This window comes from Mustela lutreola, chromosome 9 (assembly GCF_030435805.1).
Source record: "Mustela lutreola isolate mMusLut2 chromosome 9, mMusLut2.pri, whole genome shotgun sequence".
In the NCBI taxonomy this organism is placed as follows: Eukaryota; Metazoa; Chordata; class Mammalia; order Carnivora; family Mustelidae; genus Mustela; species Mustela lutreola.
In genome coordinates, this window is record NC_081298.1 from 125,543,288 (window position 1) to 125,570,909 (window position 27,622).

At 48.9% G+C, this 27,622-nt stretch overlaps 1 protein-coding gene and 1 pseudogene across 1 annotated transcript; both read right to left on the reverse strand.

Annotated features, from left to right (window-relative positions):
• Window positions 1-14,985: 14,985 nt before the first annotated feature.
• Window positions 14,986-16,203, reverse strand: LOC131807258 (intraflagellar transport protein 172 homolog). The gene is made up of 4 exons (XM_059132422.1): window positions 16,120-16,203; window positions 15,758-15,938; window positions 15,431-15,540; window positions 14,986-15,317 (listed from the first exon to the last, which is right to left on the reverse strand). Exons 3-4 carry the CDS (start codon window positions 15,493-15,495, stop codon window positions 15,050-15,052), a joined length of 333 nt encoding a protein of 110 aa, XP_058988405.1. The 5' UTR covers window positions 15,496-15,540; window positions 15,758-15,938; window positions 16,120-16,203; the 3' UTR covers window positions 14,986-15,049.
• A 2,916-nt stretch (window positions 16,204-19,119) lies between these two features.
• Window positions 19,120-23,895, reverse strand: LOC131807259 (intraflagellar transport protein 172 homolog; annotated as a pseudogene).
• Between the last annotated feature and the right edge of the window lie 3,727 nt (window positions 23,896-27,622).

Below are 27,622 nucleotides of genomic sequence, written 5' to 3' on the forward strand. Positions count from 1 at the left end.
AGACAGTCATTCTGAGCAGAACCAACAGAACCAGTCTAAAAGGGACCAGTACAGTTGGTGTGAGAGGACACAGCCCTATTGAGAGAAGTCAGCACAGGCCCTCTGAGAGGATTGGTCGCAGTTCCTCAGAGAGAACTCACAGTAGTCCGTCTGAAAGAAATGGACGCCGTCCCTCTGAGAGGAACAGAGAGAGTCATTCTGAGCAGAGCCAACAGAACCAATTTGAAAGGGGCCAGTACAGTTCATGTTGGAAATCCTATCTCTGTGTGTTGGAGGTGAGAGGACACAGCCCTACTGAGGGAAGACAGCACAGGTACTCAGAGAGGAGTGGTCGCAATTCCTCAGATAGAACTCACTGTAGTCCGTCTGAAAGAAATGGACGCAGTCCCTCTGAGAGGAACAGACACAGGCATTCTGAGCAGAGCCAACAGAACCAATTTGAAAGGGGGCAGTACAGTTCATGTGGGAAGACTTATCTCCGTGCCTTGGAGGTGAGAGGACACAGCCCTACTGAGGGAAGACAGCACAGGCCCTCTGAGAGGAGTGGTCGCCATTCCTCAGAGAAATCACTGTAGTACATCTGATGGAAATGGATGCGGTCCGTCTGAGAGCTATAGACACAGTCATTCTGAGCAGAGCCAACAGAACCGATTTGAAAGGGGCCAGTACAGTTCATGTGGGAAATCTTATCTCCGGTGTTTTGAGGTGTGAGGACAAGCCCTACTCAGGGAAGACAGCACAGGTCCTCTGAGAGGAGTGGTCGCAGTTCCTCAGAGAGAACTCACTGTAGTCCCTCTAAAAGAAATGGACGCAGTCCCTCTGAAAGAAAAAGACACAGTCATTCTGAACAGAACCAACAGAAACAGTCTGAAAGGGACCAGTACAGTTGGTGTTAGAGGACACAACCCTATTGAGAGAAGACAGCAGAAGCCCTCTGAGAGGAGTGGTCGCAGTTCCTCAGAGAGAACTCAAGTAGTCACTCTGAAAGAATGGACGGAGTCCCTCTGAGAGGAACAGAGACAGTCATTCTGAGCAGAGCCAACAGAACCAATTTGAAAAGGGCCAGTACAGTTCATGTCGGAAAACCTATCTCCATGTCTTGAGGTGAGAGGAGAAAGCCCTACCGAGGGAAAGAGGCACAGGTCCTCAGAGAGGAGTGGTCACAAATCCTCCGATTGAACTCACTGCATTCCGCCTGAAAGAAATGGACACAGTCATTCTGAGCAGAGCCAACAGAAACAATTTGAAAGCGGCGAGTACAGTTCATGTAGGAAAACTTATCTCCGTTATTTGGAGCTGTGAGGACAAGCCCTACTTAAAGAAGACAGCACAGGTCCTCTGAGCGGAGAGGTCGCAGTTCCTCAGAGAGATCTCACTGTAGTCCCTCTGAAAGAAATGGACGCAGTCCCTCTGATAGAAACAGTCATTCTGAGCAGAACCAACAGAACCAGTCTGTAAGGGGCCAGTACAGTTGGCGTGAGAGGACACAACCCTATTGAGAGAAAACAGCAGAGGCCCTCTGAGAGGAGTGGTCGCAGTTCCTCAGATAGAACTCACTGTAGTCCCTCTGAAAGATTGGACGCAGTCCCTCTGAGAGGAACAGAGACAGTCATTCTGAGGAGACCCAACAGAACCAATTTGAAAGGGGCCAGTACAGTTCATGTGGGAAAACCTATCTCCGAATGTTGGAGGTGACTGGACACAGCCCTACTGTGGGAAGACAGCACAGGTCCTCTGAGAGGAGTGGTAGGAGTTCCTCAGATAGAACTCACTGTAGTCCCTCTGAAAGAAATGGACGCAGTCCCTCTGAGAGGAACAGAGACAGTCATTCTGAGCAGAACCAACAGAACCAGTCTGAAAAGGGCCAGTACAGTTGGTGTGAGAGGACACAGCCCTACTGAGAGAAGACAGCACAGGTCCTTGAGAGGAGTGGTCGCAGGTTCACAGATAGAATTCACTGTAGTTCCTCTGAAAAAAATGGACGCAGTCCCACTGAGAGGAACAGAGATAGTTATTCTGAGCAGAACCAACAGAACCAGTATGAAAGGGGCCAGTACAGTTGGTGTTGGAAACCCATCTCAGTCGCTTGGAAGTGAGAGGACACAGCCCTATTGAGAGAAGACAGCACAGGCCCTCTGAGAGGAGTGGTCGCCATTCCTCAGAGAGAAATCACTGTAGTCCGTCTGAAAGACATTGTAGCAGTCCCTTTGAGAGGAACACACACAGTCATTCTGAGCAGAGGCTACAGAACCATTTTGAAAGGGGCCAGTATAGTTCATTGGGGAAAACCTATTTCCGTTTCTTGGAGGTGAGGACACAGCGCTACTGAGTGAAGACAGCACAGGTCCTCTGAGAGGAGTGGTCGCAGTTCCTCAGATAGAACTCACTGTAGTTCCTCTGAAAGAAACAGAGACAGTCATTCTGAGCAGAACCAACAGAACCAGTCTGAAAGGGGCCAGTACAGTTGGTGTGAGAGGACACAGCCCTATTGAGAGAAGACAGCACAGGCCCTCTGAGAGGATTGGTCGCAGTTCCTCAGAGAGAACTCACTGTAGTCTCTCTGAAAGAAATGGACGCCGTCCCTCTGAGAGGAACAGAGACAGTCATTCTGAGCAGAGCCAACAGAACCAATTTGAAAGGGGCCAGTACAGTTCATGTTGGAAATCCTATCTCTGTGTATTGGAGGTGAGAGGACACAGCCCTACTGAGGGAAGACAGCACAGGTACTCAGAGAGGAGTGGTCGCAATTCCTCAGATAGAACTCACTGTAGTCCGTCTGAAAGAAACGGACGCAGTCCCTCTGAGAGGAACGGACACAGTCATTCTGAGCAGAGCCAACAGAACCAATTTGAAAGGGGCCAATACAGTCCATGTGGGAATACTTATCTCCGTGTCTTTGAGGTGAGAGGACACAGCCCTACTGAGGGAAGACAGAACAGGCGCTCTGAGAGGAGTGGTCGCCATTCCTCAGAGAGAAATCACTGTAGTACCTCTGAAAGAAATGGATACGGTCTGTCTGAGAGCAATAGACACAGTCATTCTTAGCAGAGCCATCAGAACCAATTTGAAAGGGGCCAGTACAGTTCATGTGGGAAAACCTATCTCCGTTTCTAGGAGGTGAGAGGACACAGCCCTACTGTGGGAAGACAGCACAGGCCCTCTGAGAGGAGAGGTCGCCATTCCTCAGAGAAATCACTGTAGTACCTCTGATGGAAATGGATGCGGTCCGTCTGAGAGCTATAAACACAGTCATTCTGAGCAGAGCCAGCAGAACCAATTTGATAGGGGCCAGTACAGTTCTTCTGGGAAATCTTATCTCCAGTGTTTGGAGGTGTGAGGACAAGTCCTACGTAGGGAAGACAGCACAGGTCCTCTGAGAGGAGTGGTCGCAGTTCCTCAGAGTGAACTCGACGCAGTCCCTCTGAGAGGAACAGAGACAGTCATTCTGAGCAGAGCCAACAGAACCAATTTGAAAGGGGCCAGTAGAGTTCATGTGGGAAAACTTATCTCCATGTCTTGGAGGTGAGAGGACAGAGCCCTACTGAAGGAAGACAGCACAGGTCCTCTGAGAGGAGTGGTCGCAATTCCTTAGATAGAACTCACTGTAGTCCGTCTGAAAGAAATGGACGCAGTCCCTCTGAGAGGAACAGACACAGTCATTCTGAGCAGAGCCAACAGAACCAATTTGAAAGGGGGCAGTACAGTTCATGTGGGAAAACTTATCTCCGTGTCTTGGAGGTGAAAGGAAACAGCCCTACTGAGGGAACACAGTACGGGTCCTCTGAGAAGAGTGGTCGCAGTTCCTCAGATAGAACTCACTGCAGTCCAAATGAAAGAAATGGACGCAGTCCCTCTGAGAGGAACAGACACAGTCATTCTGAGCAGAGCCAACAGAACCAATTTGAAAGGGGGCAGTACAGTTCATTTGGGAAGACTTATCTCCGTGCCTTGGAGGTGAGAGGACACAGCCCTACTGAGGGAAGACAGCACAGGCCCTCTGAGAGGAGAGGTCGCCATTCCTCAGAGAAATCACTGTAGTACCTCTGATGGAAATGGATGCGGTCCGTCTGAGAGCTATAGACACAGTCATTCTGAGCAGAGCCAACAGAACCGATTTGAAAGGGGCCAGTACAGTTCATGTGGGAAATCTTATCTCCGGTGTTTGGAGGTGTGAGGACAAGCCCTACATAGGGAAGACAGCACAGGTCCTCTGAGAGGAGTGGTCGCAGTTCCTCAGAGAGAACTCACTGTAGTCCCTCTAAAAGAAATGGACGCAGTCCCTCTGAAAGAAACAGAGACAGTCATTCTGAACAGAACCAACAGAAACAGTCTGAAAGGGACCAGTACAGTTGGTGTGAGAGGACACAACCCTATTGAGAGAAGACAGCAGAAGCCCTCTGAGAGGAGTGGTCGCAGTTCCTCAGAGAGAACTCAAGTAGTCCCTCTGAAAGAATGGACGGAGTCCCTCTGAGAGGAACAGAGACAGTCATTCTGAGCAGAGCCAACAGAACCAATTTGAAAGGGGCCAGTACAGTTCATGTCGGAAAACCTATCTCCATGTCTTGAGGTGAGAGGAGAAAGCCCTACCGAGGGAAAAAGGCACAGGTCCTCAGAGAGGAGTGGTCACAAATCCTCTGATAGAACTCACTGCATTCCGCCTGAAAGAAATGGACACAGTCATTCTGAGCAGAGCCAACAGAACCAATTTGAAAGCGGCGAGTACAGGTCATGTAGGAAAACTTATCTCCGTTATTTGGAGCTTGGAGGACAAGCCCTACTTAAAGAAGACAGCACAGGTCCTCTGAGCGGAGAGGTCGCAGTTCCTCAGAGAGATCTCACTGTAGTCCCTCTGAAAGAAATGGACGCAGTCCCTCTGATAGAAACAGTCATTCTGAGCAGAACCAACAGAACCAGTCTGTAAGGGGCCAGTACAGTTGGCGTGAGAGGACACAACCCTATTGAGAGAAAACAGCAGAGGCCCTCTGAGAGGAGTGGTCGCAGTTCCTCAGATAGAACACACTGTAGTCCCTCTGAAAGATTGGACGCAGTCCCTCTGAGCGGAACAGAGACAGTCATTCTGAGGAGAGCCAACAGAACCAATTTGAAAGGGGCCATTACAGTTCATGTGGGAAAACCTATCTCCGAATGTTGGAGGTGACTGGACACAGCCCTACTGTGGGAAGACAGCACAGGTCCTCTGAGAGGAGTGGTAGGAGGTCCTCAGATAGAACTCACTGTAGTCCCTCTGAAAGAAATGGACGCAGTCCCTCTGAGAGGAACAGAGACAGTCATTCTGAGCAGAACCAACAGAACCAGTCTGAAAAGGGCCAGTACAGTTGGTGTGAGAGGACACAGCCCTACTGAGGGAAGACAGAAGAGGCGCTCTGAGAGGAGCGGTCGCCATTCCTCAGAGAGAAATCACTGTAGTACCTCTGAAAGAAATGGATACGGTCCGTCTGAGAGCAATAGACACAGTCATTCTTAGCAGAGCCAACAGAACCAATTTGAAAGGGGCCAGTACAGTTCATGTGGGAAAACCTATCTCCGAATGTTGGAGGTGACTGGACACAGCCCTACTGTGGGAAGACAGCACAGGTCCTCTGAGAGGAGTGGTAGGAGTTCCTCAGATAGATCTCACTGTAGTCCCTCTGAAAGAAATGGACGCAGTCCCTCTGAGAGGAACAGAGACAGTCATTCTGAGCAGAACCAACAGAACCAGTCTGAAAAGGGCCAGTACAGTTGGTGTGAGAGGACACAGCCCTACTGAGAGAAGACAGCACAGGTCCTCTGAGAGGAGTGGTCGCAGTTTCACAGATAGAATTCACTGTAGTTCCTCTGAAAAAAATGGACGCAGTCCCACTGAGAGGAACAGAGATAGTTATTCTGAGCAGAACCAACAGTACCAGTATGAAAGAGGCCAGTACAGTTGGTGTTGGAAACCCATCTCAGTCGCTTGGAAGTGAGAGGACACAGCCCTATTGAGAGAAGACAGCACAGGCCCTCTGAGAGGTGTGGTCGCAGTTCCTCAGATAGAAATCACTGTAGTCTGTCTGAAAGACATTGTAGCAGTCCCTTTGAGAGGAACAGACACAGTCATTCTGAGCAGAGGCTACAGAACCATTTTGAAAGGGGCCAGTATAGTTCATTGGGGAAAACCTATTTCCGTTTCTTGGAGGTGAGGACACAGCGCTACTGAGTGAAGACAGTACAGGTCCTCTGAGAGGAGTGGTCGCAGTTCCTCAGATAGAACTCACTGTAGTTCCTCTGAAAGAAATGGACGCAGTACCTCTGAGAGAAACAGAGACAGTCATTCTGAGCAGAACCAACAGAACCAGTCTAAAAGGGACCAGTATAGTTGGTGTGAGAGGACACAGCCCTATTGAGAGAAGACAGCACAGGCCCTCTGAGAGGATTGGTCGCAGTTCCTCAGAGAGAACTCACAGTAGTCCGTCTGAAAGAAATGGACGCCGTCCCTCTGAGAGGAACAGAGACAGTCATTCTGAGCAGAGCCAACAGAACCAAATTGAAAGGGGCCAGTACAGTTCATGTTGGAAATCCTATCTCTGTGTGTTGGAGGTAAGAGGACACAGCACTACTGAGGGAAGACAGCACAGTTACTCAGAGAGGAGTGGTCGCAATTCCTCAGATAGAACTCACTGTAGTCCGTGAAAGAAATGGACGCAGTCCCTCTGAGAGGAACAGACACAGTCATTCTGAGCAGAGCCAACAGAACCAATTTGAAAGGGGGCAGTACAGTTCATGTGGGAAGACTTATCTCCGTGCCTTGGAGGTGAGAGGACACAGCCCTACTGAGGGAAGACAGCACAGGCCCTCTGAGAGGAGTGGTCGCCATTCCTCAGAGAAATCACTGTAGTACCTCTGATGGAAATGGATGCGGTCCGTCTGAGAGCTATAGACACAGTCATTCTGAGCAGAGCCAACAGAACCGATTTGAAAGGGGCCAGTACAGTTCATGTGGGAAATCTTATCTCCGGTGTTTGGAGGTGTGAGGACAAGCCCTACATAGGGAAGACAGCACAGGTCCTCTGAGAGGAGTGGTCGCAGTTCCTCAGAGAGAACTCACTGTAGTCCCTCTAAAAGAAATGGACACAGTCCCTCTGAAAGGAACAGAGACAGTCATTCTGAACAGAACCAACAGAAACCGTCTGAAAGGGACCAGTACAGTTGGTGTGAGAGGACACAACCCTATTGAGAGAAGACAGCAGAAGACCTCTGAGAGGAGTGGTCGCAGTTCCTCAGAGAGAACTCAAGTAGTCCCTCTGAAAGAATGGACATAGTCCCTCTGAGAGGAACAGAGACAGTCATTCTGAGCAGAACCAACAGAACCAGTCTGAAAAGGGCCAGTACAGTTGGTGTGAGAGGACACAGCCCTACTGAGGGAAGACAGAACAGGCGCTCTGAGAGGAGTGGTCGCCATTCCTCAGAGAGAAATCACTGTAGTACCTCTGAAAGAAATGGATACGGTCCGTCTGAGAGCAATAGACACAGTCATTCTTAGCAGAGCCAACAGAACCAATTTGAAAGGGGCCAGTACAGTTCATGTGGGAAAACCTATCTCCGAATGTTGGAGGTGACTGGACACAGCCCTACTGTGGGAAGACAGCACAGGTCCTCTGAGAGGAGTGGTAGGAGTTCCTCAGATAGAACTCACCCTAGTCCCTCTGAAAGAAATGGACGCAGTCCCTCTGAGAGGAACAGAGACAGTCATTCTGAGCAGAACCAACAGAACCAGTCTGAAAAGGGCCAGTACAGTTGGTGTGAGAGGACACAGCCCTACTGAGAGAAGACAGCACAGGTCCTCTGAGAGGAGTGGTCGCAGTTTCACAGATAGAATTCTATGTAGTTCCTCTGAAAAAAATGGACGCCGTCCCACTGAGAGGAACAGAGATAGTTATTCTAAGCAGAACCAACAGAACCAGTATGAAAGGGGCCAGTACAGTTGGTGTTGGAAACCCATCTCAGTCGCTTGGAAGTGAGAGGACACAGCCCTATTGAGAGAAGACAGCAGAGGCCCTCTGAGAGGTGTGGTCCCAGTTCCTCAGATAGAAATCACTGTAGTCCGTCTGAAAGACATTGTAGCAGTCCCTTTGAGAGGAACAGACACAGTCATTCTGAGCAGAGGCTACAGAACCATTTTGAAAGGGGCCAGTATAGTTCATTGGGGAAAACCTATTTCCGTTTCTTGGAGGTGAGGACACAGCGCTACTGAGTGAAGACAGTACAGGTCCTCTGAGAGGAGTGGTCGCAGTTCCTCAGATAGAACTCACTGTAGTTCCTCTGAAAGAAACAGAGACAGTCATTCTGAGCAGAACCAACAGAACCAGTCTGAAAGGGGCCAGTACAGTTGGTGTGAGAGGACACAGCCCTATTGAGAGAAGACAGCACAGGCCCTCTGAGAGGATTGGTCGCAGTTCCTCAGATAGAACTCACTGTAGTCTTTCTGAAACAAATGGAAGCAGTCCCTCTGAGAGGAACAGAGATAGTCATTCTGAGCAGAACGAACAGAAACAGTCTGAAAGGGGCCAGTATAGGTGCTGTGAGAGGACACAGCCTTATTGAGAGAAGACAGCACAGGCCCTCTGAGAGGAGTGGTCGCAGTTCCTCAAATAGAACTCATTGTAGTCCGTCTGAAAGAAATGGACGCAGTCCCTCTGACTGGAACTGACACAGTCATTCTGAGCAGAGCCAACAGAACCAATTTGAAAGGGGCGAGTACAGTTCATGTGGGAAAAACTATCTCCGTGTCTTGGAGGTGAGAGGACACAGACCTACTGAGGGAAGACAGCACAGATCCTCTGAGAGGAGTGGTCGCAGTGCCTCAGATAGAACTCACTGTAGTCCCTCTCTAAGATATGAACGCAGTCCCACTGAGAGGAACAGAGATAGTCTTTCTGAGCAGAACCAACAGAACCAGTGTGAAAGGGGCCAGTAAGGTTGTGTGGGAAAAAGCATCGGAGTCCCTTGGAAGTGAGAGGACACCGCCCTATTGAGAGAAGACAGCCTAGGCCCTCTGAGAGGATTGGTCGCAGTTTCAGATAGAACTTACTGTAGTTGCTCTGAAGGAAATGGATGCCGTCCCACTGAGAGGAACAGAGATAGTCATTCTGAGCAGAGACAATAGAAGCAATTTGAAAGGGGCCAGTACAGTTCATGTTGGAAGTCTTTTCTCCGGTGTTTGGAGGTGTGAGGACAAGCCCTATTTACGGGAGACAGCACAGGTCCTCTGAGGGAGTGGTCGCAGTTCCTTAGAGAGAACTCACTGTAGTCTCTCTGAAAGAAATGGACGTAGTACCTCAAGGAGAAACAGAGACAGTCATTCTGAGTAAAACCAACAAAACCAGTCTGAAAGGGGCCAGTACAGTTGGTGTGAGAGGAACAGCCCTATTGAGAGAAGACAGTACAGGCCCTCTTAGTGGAGTGATCGCAGTTCCTCAGAGAGAACTCACTGTAGTCCCTCTGAAAGAAATAGACGCCGTCCCTCTGAGAGGAACAGAGACAGTCATTCTGAGCAGAGCCAACAGAACCAATATGAAAGGGGCCAGTACAGTTCATGTGGGAAAACCTATCTACGTGTCTTGAGGTGAGAGGATAAAGCCCTACCGAGGGAAAACAGCACAGGTCCTCAGAGAGGAGTGGTCACAAATCCTCAGATAGAATTCACTGCAGTCCGCCTGAAAGAAATGGACACAGTCAATCTGAGCAGAGCCAACAAACCAATTTGAAAGGGGCCAGTACAGTTCATGTAGGAAAACTTATCTCCATTATTTGGAGGTGTAAGGACAAGATCTACTTAAGAAGATAGCACAGGTCCTCTGAGAGGATTGGTCGCAGTTCCTCAGAGAGATCTCACTGTAGTCCCTCTGAAAGAAATGGACGCAGTCCCTCTGATAGAAACAGAGACAGTCATTCTGAGCAGAACCAACAGAACCAGTCTGTAAGGGGCCAGTACAGTTGGCGTGAGAGGACACAACCCTATTGAGAGAAGACAGCAGAGGCCCTCTGAAAGGAGCGGTCGCAGTTCCTCAGAGAGAACTCACTGTAGTCCCTCTGAAAGATTGGACGCAGTCTCTCTGAGAGGAACAGAGACAGTCATTCTGAGCAGAGCCAACTGAACCAATTTGAAAGGGGCCTGTACAGTTCATGTGGGAAAACCTATCTCCGTGTGTTGGAGGTGAGAGGACACAGCCCTACTGAGGAAAGACAGCACAGGTACTCAAAGAGGAGTGGTCGCAATTCCGCAGATAGAACTCACTGTAGTCCGTCTGAAAGAAATGGACGCAGTCCCTCTGAGAGGAACAGACACAGTCATTCTGAGCAGAGCCTACAGAACCAATTTGAAAGGATCCTGTTCAGTTCATGTGGGAAAACTTATCTCCGTGTCTTGGAGGTGAGCGGAAACAGCCCTACTGAGGGAAGACAGCACAGATCCTCTGAGAGGAGTCGTCGCAGTTTCACAGATAGAACTCACTGTAGTCCCTCTGAAAAAAATGGACGCAGTCCCACTGAGAGGAACAGAGATAGTTATTCTGAGCAGAACCAAGAGAACCAGTCTGAAAGGGGCCAGTACAGTTGGTGTTAGAAAACCCATCTCAGTCGCTTGGAAGTGAGAAAACAGCCCTATTGAGAGAATACAGCACAGGCCCTCTGAGAGGATTGGTCCCAGTTCCTCAGATAGAACTCACTGTAGTCCGTCTGAAAGAAATGGAAGCAGTCCCACTGAGAGGAACAGAGATAGTCATTCTGAGCAGAGACAATAGAACCAATTTGAAAGGGGCCAGTACAGTTCATGTGGGAAAACTTATCTCCGTGTCTTGGAGGAGTGAGGACACAGCTCTACTGAGGGAAGACAGCACAGGTCCTCTGAGAGGAGTGGTCGCCGTTCCTCAGAGAGACTCACTGTAGTCCCTCTGAAAGAAATGGACACAGTCCCTCTGAGAGGAAAATAGACAGTCATTCTGAGCAGAACCAACAGAACCAGTCTGAAAGGGGCCAGTACGGTTGGTGTGAGAGGACCCAGCCCTATTGAGAGAAGACAGTACTGGCCCTCTGAGAGGAGTGGTCGCAGTTCCTCAGAGAGAACTCACTGTAGTCCCTTGAAAGAAATGGACGCAGTCCCTCTGAGAGGAACAGAGACAATCATCCTGAGCAGAGCCAACAGAACCCATTCGAAAGGGGCCAGTACAATTCATGTGGGAAAACCTATCTCTGTGTGTTGGAGGTGAGAGGACACAGCCCTACTGTGGGAAGACAGCACAGGTCCTCTGAGAGGAGTGGTCGCAGTTTTTCAGATAGAACTACTGTAGTCCGCCTGAAAGAAATGGACGCAGTCCCTCTGACTGGAACAGACACAGTCATTCTGAGCAGAGCCGACAGACCCAATTTGAAAGGGGGCAGTACAGTTCATGTGGGTAAAATTCTCTCCGTGTCTTGGAGGTGAGAGGACACAGCCCTACTGAGGGAAGACAGCACAGGCCCTCTGAGAGGAGTGGTCTCAGTTCCTCAGAGAGAAATCACTGTAGTACCTCTGAAAGAAATGGATGTGGGCCGTCTGACAGGAATAGACACAGTCATTCTGAGCAGAGCCAACAGAACCAATTTGAAAGGGGCCAGTACAGTTCATGTGGGAAATCTTATCTCCGGTGTTTGGAGGTGTGAGGACAATCCCTACTTAGGGAAGACAGCACAGGTCCGCTGAGAGGAGTGGTCGCAGTTCTTCAGAGAGAACTCACTGTAGTCCCTCTGAAAGAAATGGACGCAGTCACACTGAGAGGAACAGAGTCATTCTGAACAGAACCAACAGAACCAGTCTGAAAGGGGCCAGTACAGTTGGTGTGGGAAAACCCATCTCAGTCCCTTGAATGTGAGAGGACACATTGAGAGAAGACTGCACAGGTCCTCTAAGAGGAGTGGTCGCAGTTCCTCAGAGAGAACTCACTGTAGTCCGCCTGAAAGAAATGGAAGCAGTCCCTCTGAGAGGAACAGAGACAGTCATTCTGAGCAGAGCCAACCGAACCAATTTGAAAGGGGCCAGTACAGTTCATGTGGGAAAACCTATCTCCGTGTCTTGGAGGTGAGAGGAGAAAGCCCTACTGAGGGAAGACATCACAGGTCCTCGAGAGGAGTGGTCGCAAATCCTCAGATAGAACTCACTGTAGTCCGCCTGAAAGAAATGGAAGCAGTCCCTCTGAGAGGAACAGAGATAGTCATTCTGAGTAGAAACAATAGAACCAGTCTGAAAGGGGCCAGTACAGTTGGTGTAGGAAAATCCATATCAGTCGCTTGGAAGTGAGAGGACACAGCCCTATTGAGGAAAGACAGCACAGGCCCTCTGAGAGGAGTGGTCACAGTTCCTCAGATAGAGCTCACTGTAGTCCGTCTGAAAGAAATCGAAGCAGTCCCTTTGAGAGGAACAGACACAGTCATTCTGAGCAGAGCCAACAGAACCAATTTGAAAGGGGACAGTACAGTTCATGTGGGAAAACCTATCTCCGTTTCTTGGAGGTGAGAGGACACAGCCCTACTGAGGGAAGACAGAACAGGTCCTCTGAGAGGAGTGGTCGCAGTTCCTCCGAGAGAACTCGCCGTAGTCCCTCTGAAAGAAATGGATGCAGTCCCTCTGAGAGGAACATAGACAGTCATTCTGAGCAGAACCAAAGGACCAGTCTGAAAGGGGCCAGTACAGTTGGTGTGAGAGGACACAGCCCTATTGAGAGAAGACAGTACTGGCCCTCTGAGAGGAGTGGTCGCAGTTCCTCACTGTAGTCCCTCTGAAAGAAATGGATGCAGTCCCTCTGAGAGGAACAGAGACAGTCATTCTGAGCAGAGCCATCGAACCAATTTGAAAGGGGCTAGTACAGTTCATGTGGGAAAACTTTTCTCCATGTCTTGGAGGTGAGAGGACACAGCCCTACTGAGGGAAGACAGCACAGGTCCTCTGAGAGGAGTGGTGGCAGTTCCTCAGATAGAACTCATGGTAGTCCGCCAGAAAGAAATGGACACAGTCCCTCTGAGAGGAACAGAGACAGTCATTCTGAGCAGAGCTATCAGAACCAATCTGAAAGGGGCCAGTACAGTTGGTGTGGGAAAACCGATATCAGTCCCTTGGAAGTGAGAGGACACAGCCCTATTGAGAGAAGACAGCACAGGCCCTCTGAGAGGAGTGGTTGCAGTTCCTCAGAGACAAATCTTTGTAGTCCCTCTGAAAGAAATGGATGCGGTCCCTCTGAGAGGAACAGACACAGTCATTCTGAGCAGAGCCAACAGAACCAATTTAAAAGGGGCCAGTACAGTTCATGTGGGAAAATCCATCTCCATGTCTTGGAGGTGAGACTACATAGCCCTATTGAAAGAAGACAGCACAGACCCTCTGAGAAGATTGGTCGCAGTTTCTCAGAGAGAACTCACTGTAGTCCCTCTGAAAGAAATGGACGCAGTCCCTCTGAGAGGAACAGAGACAGTCATTCTGAGCAGAACCAACAGAACCAGTCTGAAACGGGCCAATACAGTTGGTGTGGGAAAACGCATCTCTCTGTGAGAACCCATCACAGTCCCGCTAAGGAGAGACTCCAGCACAGCTGCCCCAGGGTGTGGCTCAGACATGATCTGTCTGAAAATTGCAAGGGCTCCTCAAACACGTCTCCTAGGGACCACACACAAAATACTCCAAAACAGGCCAAGTTTAGAGGCCTGCAGCTAACAGATGAGAAGAGATTCGTCCCCATTATTCACTGACTGGATCAAGCCTTCACCGACCTGCCCCTTTGGTGGCTTCTTTCCTACTTGGCCACTGCCTTTGATACCAGCACCCTCAGCACTCAGAGCCTCTATGCCGCTCTACCTGGCGGAAGGGAGGTGGGAGTGGGTCTGTAATTTCTCTAAGTAAATAAAGGGGCGATAATTGATCTGCACCTAGAAGCCCACTCGTCGTGCTGGAGGGGGGAACGGAGGTTGAAGGGATATTGGGTGTCGCGCAAAGGGATGAAACAGGAGGAAGGGGCCCTGAAGCCATGTTTGGGGCTCTAAACCCCACCTACAGCTTCCCGTGGCGGGGTCTCAGAGGAAGGAGTTGTGTCAGGTGACTCACTCCAGCCACAGCCCCCTAGGAAGCTGCCAGGCAGATGCAGACCTTGAGACCTAGGATCTGCAGCTCTGAATCCACATCCCCCTCAAACTCCTAATACCGTATTTCTCTGAATCAAAGATGCATCATTTACTTTGTTTTAGATAGCACGAGTGGGGTGTGGCAGAGGGAGAAGAAGAGCGAATCTAAGGCAGATCCGCACCCAGTGCAGAGTCCAATGCAGAACTTGATCTCACAATCCTAGTTCACGTGCTGAGCCGAAAATTAATAAGAGTCAGATGCTTTACCCACCAAGTCACCCAGGTACCCCAGATACATCATTTAAAACTTCACATGCAGGGGCGCCTGAATGGCTCAGCGAGTTAACCCTCTGCCTTCGCTTGGGTCATGATCTCAGGGTCCTGGGATGGAGCCCTGCATCAGGCTCTCTGCTCAGCAGGGAGCCTGCTTCACCCTCTCTCTCTGCCTGCCTCTCTGCCTACTTGTGATCTCTCTCTCTGTGTCAAATAAATAAATAAAAATTTAAAAAAATATATAAAACTTGATATGCAACCCAATTTCTAAGATAATAAAATGTGATTATATATATGTTTAGGAATTGATGAAACCTACTGACTTGGCTTAACCGGCTAGATTCTTCTCTTTAGGAGCTTTCATCTAGAGGAGGAGACTCTGCTTTCTTCCTGGCTTCCTTCTGGCCCCAGCTCCGGCCTCTGGATTTGCCCTTCCAGCTCTGGTCCCAGGTCTGCCCCCTCCCTCACAGAGCCTCCCTCCGTCTCAGTCGGGACCTCACCGGCCTCTGAACTCCACTTCAAATCACATCCTTTATCTTCACCGAGGTACTCAATTAGCTGAGCCACAGTGGTGTCCAACCTCCCCCAATTTCAGTCTGTTAGGCGTTCTGCCTCAGATCCCCTTTTATAGTTTTCATAGTTCTGGCTCTAGCATCTAGCAAGCACTCAGCAGGTACCTGTCGCCTGAGTGAAAATGAGAGGCCCAGGAGGAAAAAGCAATGTCTGAGGAGGAATGCTGGCTGTGAGGGCGGTCCGGGAAGTGGGCAGCCAGGAAGGGTGGAGCCCGCCTCACCTTCATCCAGCACTTTTCCTCCAGGCTGCTGCTGCCTGAGCCCCGCACCTTGAGGTAGCAGTCGACGGCACGGCTATACTCTCCAGCCTGCTCCCACTGGCGAGCTTGGTCCACGAACCCCTCCATGCCCCTGAGATGAGAGTACACGTGACCAGGACAAGCTGGGCAGCGTGGCCTATCCCGTGCACACCTTGTGACCCAAGCTCCAGCCCTGCCCACACTTGCTGCTTCCTGGCGTCATACCTGGCCCCTTTCTTGGTAGCCTCCCGCTCATACTCTTCCCTCAGAACCTCCAGCTGACCCCGCATATAGTCCTTGTAGATCCACAGAGCGTCGCTCCATAATCCAGCCTCCTGCTCAGATTTCCAGGTATCAGGAAGGCAGAGGCCGGCATGACACCTTCCCACTGCCACACAGGTGCTCTATACTATGGGCCACGGATCCCTAGGTCCTTGCACCTCTCTTCTCCTCCTTGTCTCCTTCCCCCTCTCCAGTGCTAACTCTCTGGATCTTTCCCAGTAGTATTGGTTAGTGTAGTGCTCTGTGGGTTCTTACATTCTCTTGCCCTACCTCATAATAATTGAAGGGCAGGCCCGGTCTCTGGGCCCGAAGCAGCAGCCCTTCTGCTTTCTGAATGTCCTTCTCCTCCAAGGCCCCCCGGGCCTGCCCCACAAGCGCCTCGGCGACAGTGTCAGGATCGTGGGCCTCGGCCACTTGCTGAGCTGCTTCCCAGGCCTGGTTATGGACGAATCTGCTCCCAGAAGAGGACACAGGAGGCTCAGCACAGGACTGAGGCCTCAATAGTGGGAGACAGACAGCCATATCAGAGGGGGTAGAAGATTTATTGGTACTAGGTTCAGGTGAAGGTGGCCATGCCAGGTCCTCGGGCTGCGGTTGGGAGGACGGGTGTAAGGAATTGACGGGTAACTCACATGAGGACTGCTTCCTTGGGCGTACCAGCCCTGATGAATTCAGCTTTGGCCTCTTCAAATTTACCCTGTAGGGACAGAAGGGCAGCCGCACACGATCAGAAGCAGATTGCCATCATGGCAGCCGGGAGACAGGAGGAGGTCCAGGTTAAAAGCAAGGGAGGAGGAGCAGGTACATAGCATATGGGAGATGCATCTCAGGGGTTTTGTGCTTGAGGGCCAGCCGGGAGAGTTCAAAAGCAAATTCAAATGAGCTGAAATGGAAGGTGTAGGTAAGGTCTGCCTACTCAGTACTTTCATTTTATAAGAGGCGGAGCAGGGCAAGAGAAAACAAATAGGGTAGAGACGGGGCCAGGGGAGGGAAAGGACAGACTGAGAAGACAACCCATGTGAAGTGACACAGAAGCACACAGACACGTAAAGGAGGACGGGGTCAGGGGACACTTGGAAAAGCCTGTGCTTCCTGCGACCAGTGGGCATAAAGGAATGGGATGGGCGCGAGGCAGGGGACCGCAGTGAGCCTCCCAGCACTACTCTGCCTCGGGAGCGAGGGCTCTGGGTTCTCCACCACTTCCTCCTGAGCCACATTTATACTAGCAGAAAAACTGTCTCTCTAAAACATTGACTACCCTCAGCCATCTGACTCCATGCAGGATTATTACTGGTCTTTGTAACATTTGCTTAAGAAAAGCTCTTTTTGCATTTAACAGAAGCCCACTTCTGTTACTCAGAAGTCAATTACTGGCTTAGTGCACCTTCACTTTAAAAGCTCTTCTCTCTGGGGCACCTGCCTGGCTCAGTCTGTAGAATGAGGGACCCTTGATCTGAGGTTGAGTTCAAGCCCCACACTGGCTATAGTAATTGCTTAAAAAGGTCTTTTTGAAAAAGAAGGAAAAACGCGGATCACTTTCCATCTTCTTAGAACAGCTAAACACTGTTCTGAGGCCCCGGGGAACAGGGGCAGAGCTACTGATTCATTCCTTGCCTCTCCATCACGTTCTTCCAAGGATTTCTTCACTCCTGCCTCCATTTTCAGAAACACTTCTCAGCTATACAGCCGTTTTCCTTGTCTATGTAGAAGCTCTGTCTCGAAAGGGTCCAGGGGAGAGAAGCGTGGGGCTTCATCAGTTGTCGGCGGCGTGGTCCACGGCAGCTGCCTGGAGTCCGAGCTTAGTGAGCAGTCTCACTGAGGATGCTCCTCCCAGGCTCTTTGCCCACAGATAGGCCACGTGCTTGTGGGCATCAGCTCCTCCGTGAGCCTTGGCCACCTGTGAAGCAAAGCCATTTGGCAATCCTCCCATGCAGGGCCACAGGGCTGCTCCCTTCCCCTCTCTGACCGGATTGCAGCGTTGACAAAGGTCAGGTCTTTCTACTAGAACAGGGATACAGCTCAGTTTTGGGGTCTGTTAGCCTTAGCCCGCTCAGGGTCCAAGGATGGACTTCAGGTAGTCCACAGACCCCTCCTACCGCATGTGAAATTTTGCCTGTCGGTATGGGTGTTTTTCATAGAGACCCACGACCAGTTCAGAATGCGTCACTTGAGAGTGGGGAAGAAGGACGGGCGTATCCACAGAGTGACCTGGACTCCTTACCCGGTAGGCCTCCTCCCAAAGCCCATTGGACCGGTCCATGTTCACTGTTGCCGTCCACTCCTGAGCCTCGAGGTAGTGATACTCGGCCTCCAGCTCCTGGCGAAAGGAGGGTCAGGATGGGGCGAGGGGGACGTGGGGCCTGTTCGGGGAAGAGATGGCCGAGACCGGAGAAGGGCTCACCTTGCCCAGGCGTAGGTGTGTGTCACTGAGGAGATCTGGGTGGTGCTTCCCTACCAGGCGGATCATATCATCATCCAGCTTGTGCTCCCTCTCCCTCTGGCGTTCCCCTGCTCCTGTGCGGACACTCTGTCAAATAAGTGAACAAAATTTTAAAAAAGAGAAAAAGAATGAAAGAACCAATGAATAATAAATGGAAGGAAAAAAGGACAGAGGGAGAGAAAACAGAAAAGTGGGCTCAGGAACTAAGAAATTACCTTGCAATGTCAAACACGGTGAGTTCAGAGGCCCTAAAGCAATGTCATGCACCTGCGTAATTCTAAACTCTCCAGTTAACAACATACAGGTAATAAAGCTTTTTCTGTTTTGTTTTAGAGAGGGATGGAGACACGGGTGGGGCAGAGGGAGAGGGAAAGAGAGAATCTTCAACAGACTCCATGCCCAGCATGGAGCCCCTCGGGGTGCTTGATCTCACAAGCCTGAGATCATGGCGTGAGCTGAAATCAAGAGTCCAACACTTAAGACTGAGCTATCCAGGCGCCCCAGGTAGTAAAGTTTTAAACCAGGAAGATGGAAGTGGCGATCTCTGTACCCCTTCAATTTGGTGTTTAAATCTTTTCTTACAATAAACGGGATGGGCTATAGCAGGAAAGTTGCCAAAGAGTTGCCTGATACACTCTGTTCTCCAGAACAGCTCTGCCAGGGGTTCAATTTGGCACTGTGGCAGTGTCCAGAAGGAGATTTTGGTGCAGCAGGCTATCAGCTGCTTACCTGGCTAGGTCCCACACATGTCAACTCAAACTCATTCTTGTAAATGCTTCTCCGGAGGCAGCAAACTGTTCCACTCCACCAGAGTGTGCCCTAGAAGGGAAAGCGACAACATAAAAGGTAACAGGCATCAGAAGGATATCTGGAGACACCCTTGAAACCCAAGTTCTAGAATCTAGGACAGAGTTAGCAGTAAAAGGGCTGGCAGTTTGGGGAAGTACCAGATGGAAAGAGGTGGCACTCACAGGACGCCAGGATAGTGATGGGAGGAAAGGGAGAAATCAGCCCCGCCTACAGAATTCTTTGTCTCTTTTGGCTTCCCATAAAGTGTGAATTTCTCTTTCCTGCCGTTAATGTCCTATTTTTAGGTTGAAGTCAATGGGAAGAGGAGAGTCTCTAGTTTCAGGGAGAGTGCTTTAGGGTAAGGCCGGATTTTTCCTAGGTTGGAGAAAGTCACCCAGGCAGAAAGGGATTACTAGTAAAACGCACCGCACAGAGTCGAGCCATCCCGTTTCCAGGCCAAGGCAGTGACGGTATATACGTTGGCAATCTCCTTGCGCTTTGCCTCTTCCCAGATGCTTCTTCGAGGGCTCCAGTTGAGTACCCGAAGTCTGAAATTAAGGAGGTGGATTTCAGAAGAGATGGAAACTGAGCAAAAGGGTGGAAATGGGTGCGTAACAGAAGGCAATGAGTCTCGCTGTAGTAGAGAAGAGAGGAAGTGAGAGAGAACACACATGCTAGGGAATCTCATAGGAGAGGACACAAAGGTTCAAAGGAAGGAAGGTGGGAAAATCAAGCCAAAAGTAAAATGGGGTGAGAGCGATAGGAGTGGGGAAAACAAAAGGAGATCATGGCTGGTGAGAAAAATGAGCTGTTAGCAAGGGAGAAAGAAGGAAAAAGAAACAGAAAACCGAAGGAAGAGACCCAGATGACATCGAAGGGGATAAAAGGACAGGACTAATAAAGCTGATGTGAGGGAACCGGGGCCCTTTATTTATTTTATTTATTTAATTCACCCTTCCATCATCCATCCCTTCCTTCCTTCCTTCCTTCACCAAACACTTAAGCATACATTATGTACTGCATGCTAATTTAGCCACCGGAGATTTCAAAAAAACAAAAACAAAAACAAAAGCGAATAGGCCCTCTTCTCATGGGCATTTCAGTTTAGCCAGTTAACTATAAACACCAAAGTGTAATATCATGCGACAAACACTGAGCCAGTGGTCTGAAAAGAGGCAATGGTAATACAAAGAGAGTGGAGATGAATTCCACTGTGGAGTCCCAGGCAGAGGCACAGAGACACAAAATCCTGGTGTATTGTGGAACTGCCAGAGTCCCAACAGATGGTGGGAGCAGGAAAAGGGAAGTGAGTGAATTAAAACCTGAGGATCTCTTCAAACCTATACTTGCTTTCCAACCATTCTCCCACTCTGGTTGAAAATAAGTGGGCTAGAGCAAGTGTACACAGGGAAAGTAGGCAGAAGATGCATATGGAAAGGGACCCACCTGTCATAACTTCCCAACACAACAGACTGGCCCCCAGGGCTTGCAGCAGAGGTGGTGAACTCCCGCTCCTGAGGGTCACGGCTGTAATCAAAAGTTTGTAGCACGTGGCCTTCCTTTCCATAGGCTACAATTCTGCGATCACAGCCTGCAGCCACGATGCTGTTGGTTGCCCAAGCCAAGGCATAGGGCGGGCATGGGTGGATAACCGACTTCCCCTAAGACAGAAGTAAAGGGTTCCAATCGCTCTGACTCTGACAGCCTCAGCCAGAGGTTCTTCCTTTCTAGGAAAAATTTATACCCTGTATAAATCTTCCAACATTTTCCCACCCAAGCACATCCTAATCTAGACAACTTCACAAACTGTCGTTAGGTTTTATACTCTTACACACGTATGTATGACATACACACACACATCTGACATTGTCCGCAAGAGGAAACCTCAAAAGGCTTGTATGTTGAGTTCTTTAGTAAACATCTATAAGGCCCCCAAAGGGACATATCCTACATTATCTAACACTGGGTAGGTCCACATGGAGCATACAACTCTTTCTTTACAGAAGAAATAAATTTAATTATTACATGAGTAATTCTTTTTTTTTAAACTCTTTTGGCTTCCAATAAAGTACGAATTTCTCTTTCCTGCCTTTAATGTCATATTTTTAGGTTGGAGTCAAAAGGGAAGAAGAGATTCTCTAGTTTCAAGAGGAGAGTGCTGTAGGCTAAGGCCAGAATTTTCCTAGTTTGCAGAAAGCCATCCAGGCAGAAAGGGGTTACTTTCTTTCTTTTTCTTTCTTTTTAAATTTTAGTTATTTAAGGCATCTCTACACCTAATGTGGTACTCAAACTCACAACCCTGAGATCAAGAGTCACATGATCCACCAACTGAGCCTGCCAGGCACCCCTCTATGAGTAATTCTTAAGGAAAGTTCTTCAAACAATAGAGAAGTACATCAAGTAAAACATAAATATTCCTTGTATCCCCCACCTTTTCCCTTTCCTCTCTTGAGAATGACTTTTTTAAATGATTTATACATATAAATACACTTTTTACATAGATAATAATTTTCACTTTCCCTTACTCTCAGAATCCTATCCCCTCGATTCCTCATTGCCCACAAATATTAAGCTGTGGCCTCCCGAATAAAAATCTTCTCTGTGAATGCATCTAAATGTGCCCCCGCCAACCACCTCAATCTTAATGTTCAACCTCCCCTAGGAGGGATCTTGGATTTCTTTACCCCCATCTCACAGCATCCTTTCGTCATACCCGTGACTCTCCAGAGCCTTCATCTTCGAGGAAATACCTAACAATGGTGCCATCTGCATGACCAGAGAGAATTCCTTTCCCAGAGGAACTAAACAAGTGTGTGAATTAAAGGAAGAGGAAGAGATTACTCTGTCTCCCCAATAAATCCTGCTTCTGTGTCAAACATTACCCTACCTGGGCTCCCTGCTACCAGTCCACCCCATCTTCCATATTATAGTCTCCAATGAGACTACAGACCCCATGAATAGGTTGACACACAGAGTACTCTCTTCACCTTCATGTCAGCTGGTTTGGTGGAGAATTTATCTCTCCGCTCCCCATGTATCATATAGCACCACCACTCGGTACACTGTGCAGACCGCAAACTTGGCATTGTTCTGGGACCAAGCCATGCAAGTCACCTTTGCAGCTCCATCCTGCAGAGGCAGAGGGGGCAAAAATAAGCGCAGCTGTTCGTCTAGAGTGACAAAAGAATTTTGGTTCCTTTAGCTCTACTGTGACTTTGGTCAATTCTCCACTTCATAGTCCTTAAAACAAAAGATGCACCCTGGTCTCCACAGCTATAAACCTCTGGCCCAGGAGAACAAGGTGCTTTAGAAACCCATAATGCAAATACACTTCAAGGTGACTCACAGAATGAAGTGTACCGATGGGCCCTTGCAATGGCCTTGCTCCCTCATAGCTCAAATGAAATAAATTCATTACTCTGTCTCACCAAGAAATCACACTTCTATGTCAAAGATTACCCTACCTGGGCTCCCTGCTACCAGTCCTCCCCATCTTCCATATTATAGTCTCCCAGTCCCGACTTCCCCATCGCTTCTTCCTATGTCTCTCAGCTTGGGATACTGCTCTTCCTTACTCACTTTGTTGTCAGTGATACCATGTAAGAATCTGTCCCATAGATGGTAGATGATTTATTAGTTTTAGTGTTTTCTAAAGAAACCTGAAAATGGGAAAATGGATACAAGGTTCCTTTCAATCCCACCCAGATCCTAAGGAAAGAAAAAGAAATAACAAAAAAACGGTCCTTCCATTTTCTCCCCCAATATATAACTTGACCCTAAGGGAGACATTTAACTGTATTTCTCTCTCCAGAACCGTTATCCCCACCCACAGCCTCTCCTGTGTTTCTCTTCCTCCTTTACCTTCCCTTCAGCCAGTCCAAAAACAATGATGTGCCGCTCTGCTGGCCACTGCAGACAGGTGACAGCACTCTGCAAGGAGGAAATCATGAAAAGGATAACCCTGTCCATGTCGCCCAGCGCACTTATAACAAACTGAACCCCTGCCACTTGCCATCGCCCCAGTCGCCTAAGCGGAGAAGAGGACACAGCCAGGCTCACGGGGGAAAGCAAGGAGGAGGGGCAGCCACGCAGCACCATCCTCCATCCTCTCAGCTGGAAAGGTCAGATGGACAAGTGAAAAATGCAACTTCCGGTTACATTTACAGGTAGCCATATTGATATAGGTTTGCTCATCCAAATCTCCCCGAGAAAGGTCTGAACTTTACCGTCTAGATGAATTTGTTACAGATGACTTTCTTGTCACCCCTGCCAAATAAAAGGAGGGAAAACACATTAAAAACACTTTCATAAAGAAAGTGCCACACGTGATGCTGGGAGAAGGGAAGAAAGACCTGATACGTTCCCTGCTCCCCCTAATGTTGCCTACCCTGCCATAAGAGCCTTGAAAGGAGGCATAAAATGGAGCCCGAGCAGTTTTAGAACAGGAACAAAGATGCTGTGTCACCAAGGGCTCCCATCACAGGTCCTCATGCTGACCTTAGGCTGATTCCCCCAGGGATGGGATCTCACAACACGAGGCAGGCACAGATAGGGAATCAGCAACAGACTCGGGAAGGCCTTTGCTCTCCACGTCCCAGCCTGGACCATCACCTTCTCTTCTCCCCTTTCCCCAGTGAGACATTTCTTCCTGCCTTCCCCTTCTTTTCCAGGTCACCCCCACCTCCCAGTCTCTATCCTCACCAATCTTCGCCTATCTTGTACACATAGATGATGCTGTCGGTCTGTCCTATGGCAATTTTAGTGGAATCGGGAGAAAAAGCCATGCCCTTCACCATATAGCTCTTCCTGCCATACTACGAGTTAAAAATGGAAAAGAAAAACAAAAGTCATGAGCACACATGGTAGAGAAAAGGGAAGAAAAGGTGTTTGTGTGACTCTATTGAGCGTGAGGGATTTATCTTGAGAAAAGATGGGGCAGGCCATTTCCTAGGCAGATGGCTGGGGAAGTTAGTTAGGAAGTTTTCCAGATTCCTAAGACCCCATGAACAGGTTGACACACAGAGTACTCTCTTCACCTTCAAGGTAGCTGGTTTGGTGGGGAATTTGTCTCTCCGCTCCCCATGTCATCGTATAGCAACACCACTGGGTCCATTGTGCAGACCGCAAACTTGGCATTGTTCTGGGACCAAGCCATGCAGGTCACCTTTGCAGCTCCATCCTGCAGAGGCAGAGGCGGCAAAAATAAGCGCAGCTGTTCGTCTAGAGTGACAAATAATTTTGGGTCCATTAGCTCTACTGTGACTTTGGTCAAATCTCCACATCATAGTCCTTAAAACAAAAGATGCATCCTGGTCTCCAAGGCTATAAAACTCTGGCCCAGGAGAACAAGGTGCTTTAGAAACCCATAATGCAAATACACTTGGAGGTGACATGCAGAATCAAGTGTACTGATGTGCCCTTGCAATGGCCTTGCTCCCTCATAGCTCAACTGAAATAAAATCAATTGGTCTGATAAGTTTCTTCTTTTTTAATAGGTTCTGGTATTCGGCCATTCATTCAATATATACATTTTTCAATATATACATTTTTTTCATTCAATATTATTTTTTAAAGGTTTTATTTATTTATTTGACAGAGAGACAGCGAGAAAGGGAACACAAGAAGGGGGAGCAAGAGGGAGAAGCAGGCTTCCCAGTGAGCAGGGAGCCCAATGTGGGACTCAATCCCATGACCCTGGATCATGACCTAGCTGAAGACACTTCATGAGTTAGCCACCCAAGCACTCCTCATTCAATATTTTTTGAATACCACACTGAGAAAGGCATGTAGTCAGGGGCTGAGAGGAAGACAAAGAGCAAAATACGGTCCCTGTCCCCAGGCTAATAACATGTGCAAACAGGAAAAATCCCATTAGAGAGGCCTGTACAAAGCACGATGATAGTTTGGGGAAGCCTGAAATCTGAAATCGTTTTATGTTTAAATGACCAACTTTAAGGTTTGAAGAATTGGATGTAGTTAAATAGGGGAAGTTATCTGAAGAAGAAGGAATGATAGGAGCAAAGGCAAATCTCATTAAGAGACAGTAATTTAATACAGCTGAAACTATCTTGCAACTAGAACAGAAGAAGTAAGGCAGGAAAAACAGGGAGGCCAGCGCAAAAAAACTTTGAAATTTGGCCAAGGTGTTTAGGCTTATTTGGTAGGAAAAAGACAGTGAAAGTTCTGGAATGGGGAGTAAAACAATCAGAGTTGAGATTTAAGATGAAAGTGCCACCAGCTTATTTTTTTTAATCACCCCCCCCAAACTACGCACTGCTCAGATGTCCAATTTTGAAGTGATCATCTCCCAGTCGACTATTCTCTTCCACCTCTGTCCACCACCTGGTCCTCAACGGTTCTTCACTAGGTACTTCCCTCCTTGAAATAAAACATTTAGCCTCTAAATTAGCCAATTGTGTGATTAATTACTAGGGCTCCAGAGCTCTGGTTTGAAACTTTGTTACTTGTCACTCCTAACCCAGGTACCTCCAAAGTCCCAGGTTTAAAAGGCCTTTTTTTCCCCCTCCCCCCATCAAAATCCTCAGAGTCAGAAAACAGCCTCACCACCACCTTTACCCCCCCAACCACCGCTTGATTAAATTAGGTTTGAAGGCCTGAGGGTTCCTCGTTTTCCTAGCTCATCATCTTCCTTCATCATTTTGCCAATCCTGGGCCTTTGCTCTACCCTGTATCATGACATCCTATTTTGAAAGACTGAAGGGGATTTTCACTTCCAATTATTCCATTAGGGTAAAGGAATTTTTAAATTACAATTTCGGGGGCAGTTTCCTGAGCAATGAGCACTTCTCTCTTTTGTTCTAATTTCCCTCTATTCTCCTAATACCACATTCACTGTGAAGTCTTCCTCATCCCTCATAGCACTGCATGAGGATTCAATGGGGACCGGGAGTAGAATAATAAAAACTAACCTTTAACAAGATCTTTCCATAGACTAGGCAGTTTGATAGATGCTCAATATGCATTGTCCTTTTACTTCATAACGCTGAGACAGAGATGATTATGCATATTTTACAGATGGGGAACCTGAGGTTCAGAAAAGTTAAGTAATTGGCTCAAATTTACATACACATTCGTAAGGGGGTGGAACCAAGATTTATATCCCCGTATGTCTGACTCCACAAACCACAATCCTAACTCTTTAAATGATGCTGTCTGGCTACATAGCAAACATTCACTAATGGCAGATACTATCATTAGCTTTGTCTGAGTCTATCCTTTTTATTTTGAATGTTCTCTCTCGTCTATCAGATTCTACAGGGCTTTTTAGTTCGCGAAGGCTTTTGCGAACTCTTCCCCCAAACCCCCTCAGGTTGCTATCATTGTTACTCCCATTTTCCCAATGAAGCCGCTGGGTGGGCGCTCAGAGACTGTGTGCCCAGGGCTTCAGGTCAGCGGGATTGGACCATTTATTGAAAGTGCAGCTGGCACTACGGCTTGAGTGCTGGTCTCCTAGCTCCAAAACCCAGCCTCTCTTCAGCATGGTTCCTCTCCCGGTGCCCAGCCTTTTCCGAATCTGAGATCTGCATCATCAGAACGAACGGGAGGTCTTCCGCACTCCGTCTTGGGGGCTTTTACCTAAAGCGCTCGTTTATCTGGGCGCAGACATAGGTTCGCTGTTTCCATGTGCGCCCAGCACGGGGCCTCGTACACAACTGATGTCAAAGGAAACGGACGAAAGCTACCGCGGTTAGCGGTCCGTCCTGCTACTGCACACTACCGACCGAGCAGAGATTCCGCATACAGTAGGCGCTCACCATCGTGAGATTTCAGTTCCCCCCACTTCTCTGGGAACGTTAAGGCTGGCGGGGGAGGGAAGAGGCACGCAACTCCTCACCTGAGGGCTCAGCAGCGTCCTCAGGTGCTTCAACTGCCAGACGAACACCTGTCTCTCGGATGCCACCAATCAGCGACAACTCCCGTGGTTACCTAGACAACCCGTAACGCTGCCGCAGCGACTGCCGCTGACGCGAGTACAGCGAGACACACTTCGCAAAGTCACCACATAGCTTCGCTGTGAAGCAGAGAGAACGTGCGCAGGCGCCGTGACGTCTAGGGCGGGGCCGAGAGGACGCGAATCCTCTCTTCAACCAATCCTGTCGTCGCATGCAAACTCAAGCTGAAGCCACGCCCACGAGCCCTCCGCAAAGTCGAGGTCCTATGGGTCGCGGTCTTCCTCCCGCCTGGATTGTGAGTGAAGTGTGGCTGAATACTTCTTTTAATACTTACGACCCTGGAGGAAGGCAGGGCGGTTGCTTTCATACGTTTTGCAGCAGCCCGGGTTGAATCCAGATAGGCTCTATGATGTGCACGGGGTATCACAAGGCTAATAATGATAGCTAACCGATTCCTCAGGATGCGTCTGCCAGGTACCGTGCAAAAGGTTGTAGATGCATTATGTCATTTAATCTCAAAGACAGCTTTTGAAGGGGATGGCATTATTAGTTCCATTTCTCATGCCAGGAGACTCGGGATTAGAGGGGTCCCTTAACAAATGAACAGAAAGGATGTAACTGGGATTCAACCCAGAGCTGATGCATTGAAACAGCCTTTATATTCTGAACTCGTAGCTCCCTATATCTATGCCATGCTTCTATACCCCGTGCCACTTCCATCCCAAGAGATGAGGTGTCCAGAGTCTGCGATGTGAGTGTTTCCGCGCCAGTGGCCAGTGAGAGGTACTACTGCAGAACTGGGTAGCAGTGGATCAAAGACTGCTGCCCAGATCTGGATGCTTTTGTGGTTCAAGGCGGAGGGCAAATGAGAACGGGGCTTATCTGATAGGATGAAGTTAAGTCTTGTGATACGTGGGATTGGAGCTTGGTGAGGTAAAAAGGATAATGACTTCTTGATCTGTTTGGATTGGGGTCCCTTTCAGAATTACTGGT

What these genes read in the sequence shown, in the direction of transcription:
- LOC131807258 (XM_059132422.1), bottom strand. Translation starts at nt 15,495, where the DNA reads ATGCGGGGTCAGCTGGAGGTTCTGAGGGAAGAGTATGAGCGGGAGGCT. An exon ending in GCTACCAAGAAAGGGGCCAG is followed by an intron (nt 15,318 to 15,430) that starts GTATGACGCCAG and finishes CTCTCATCTCAG; the next exon opens with GGGCATGGAGGGGTTCGTGG.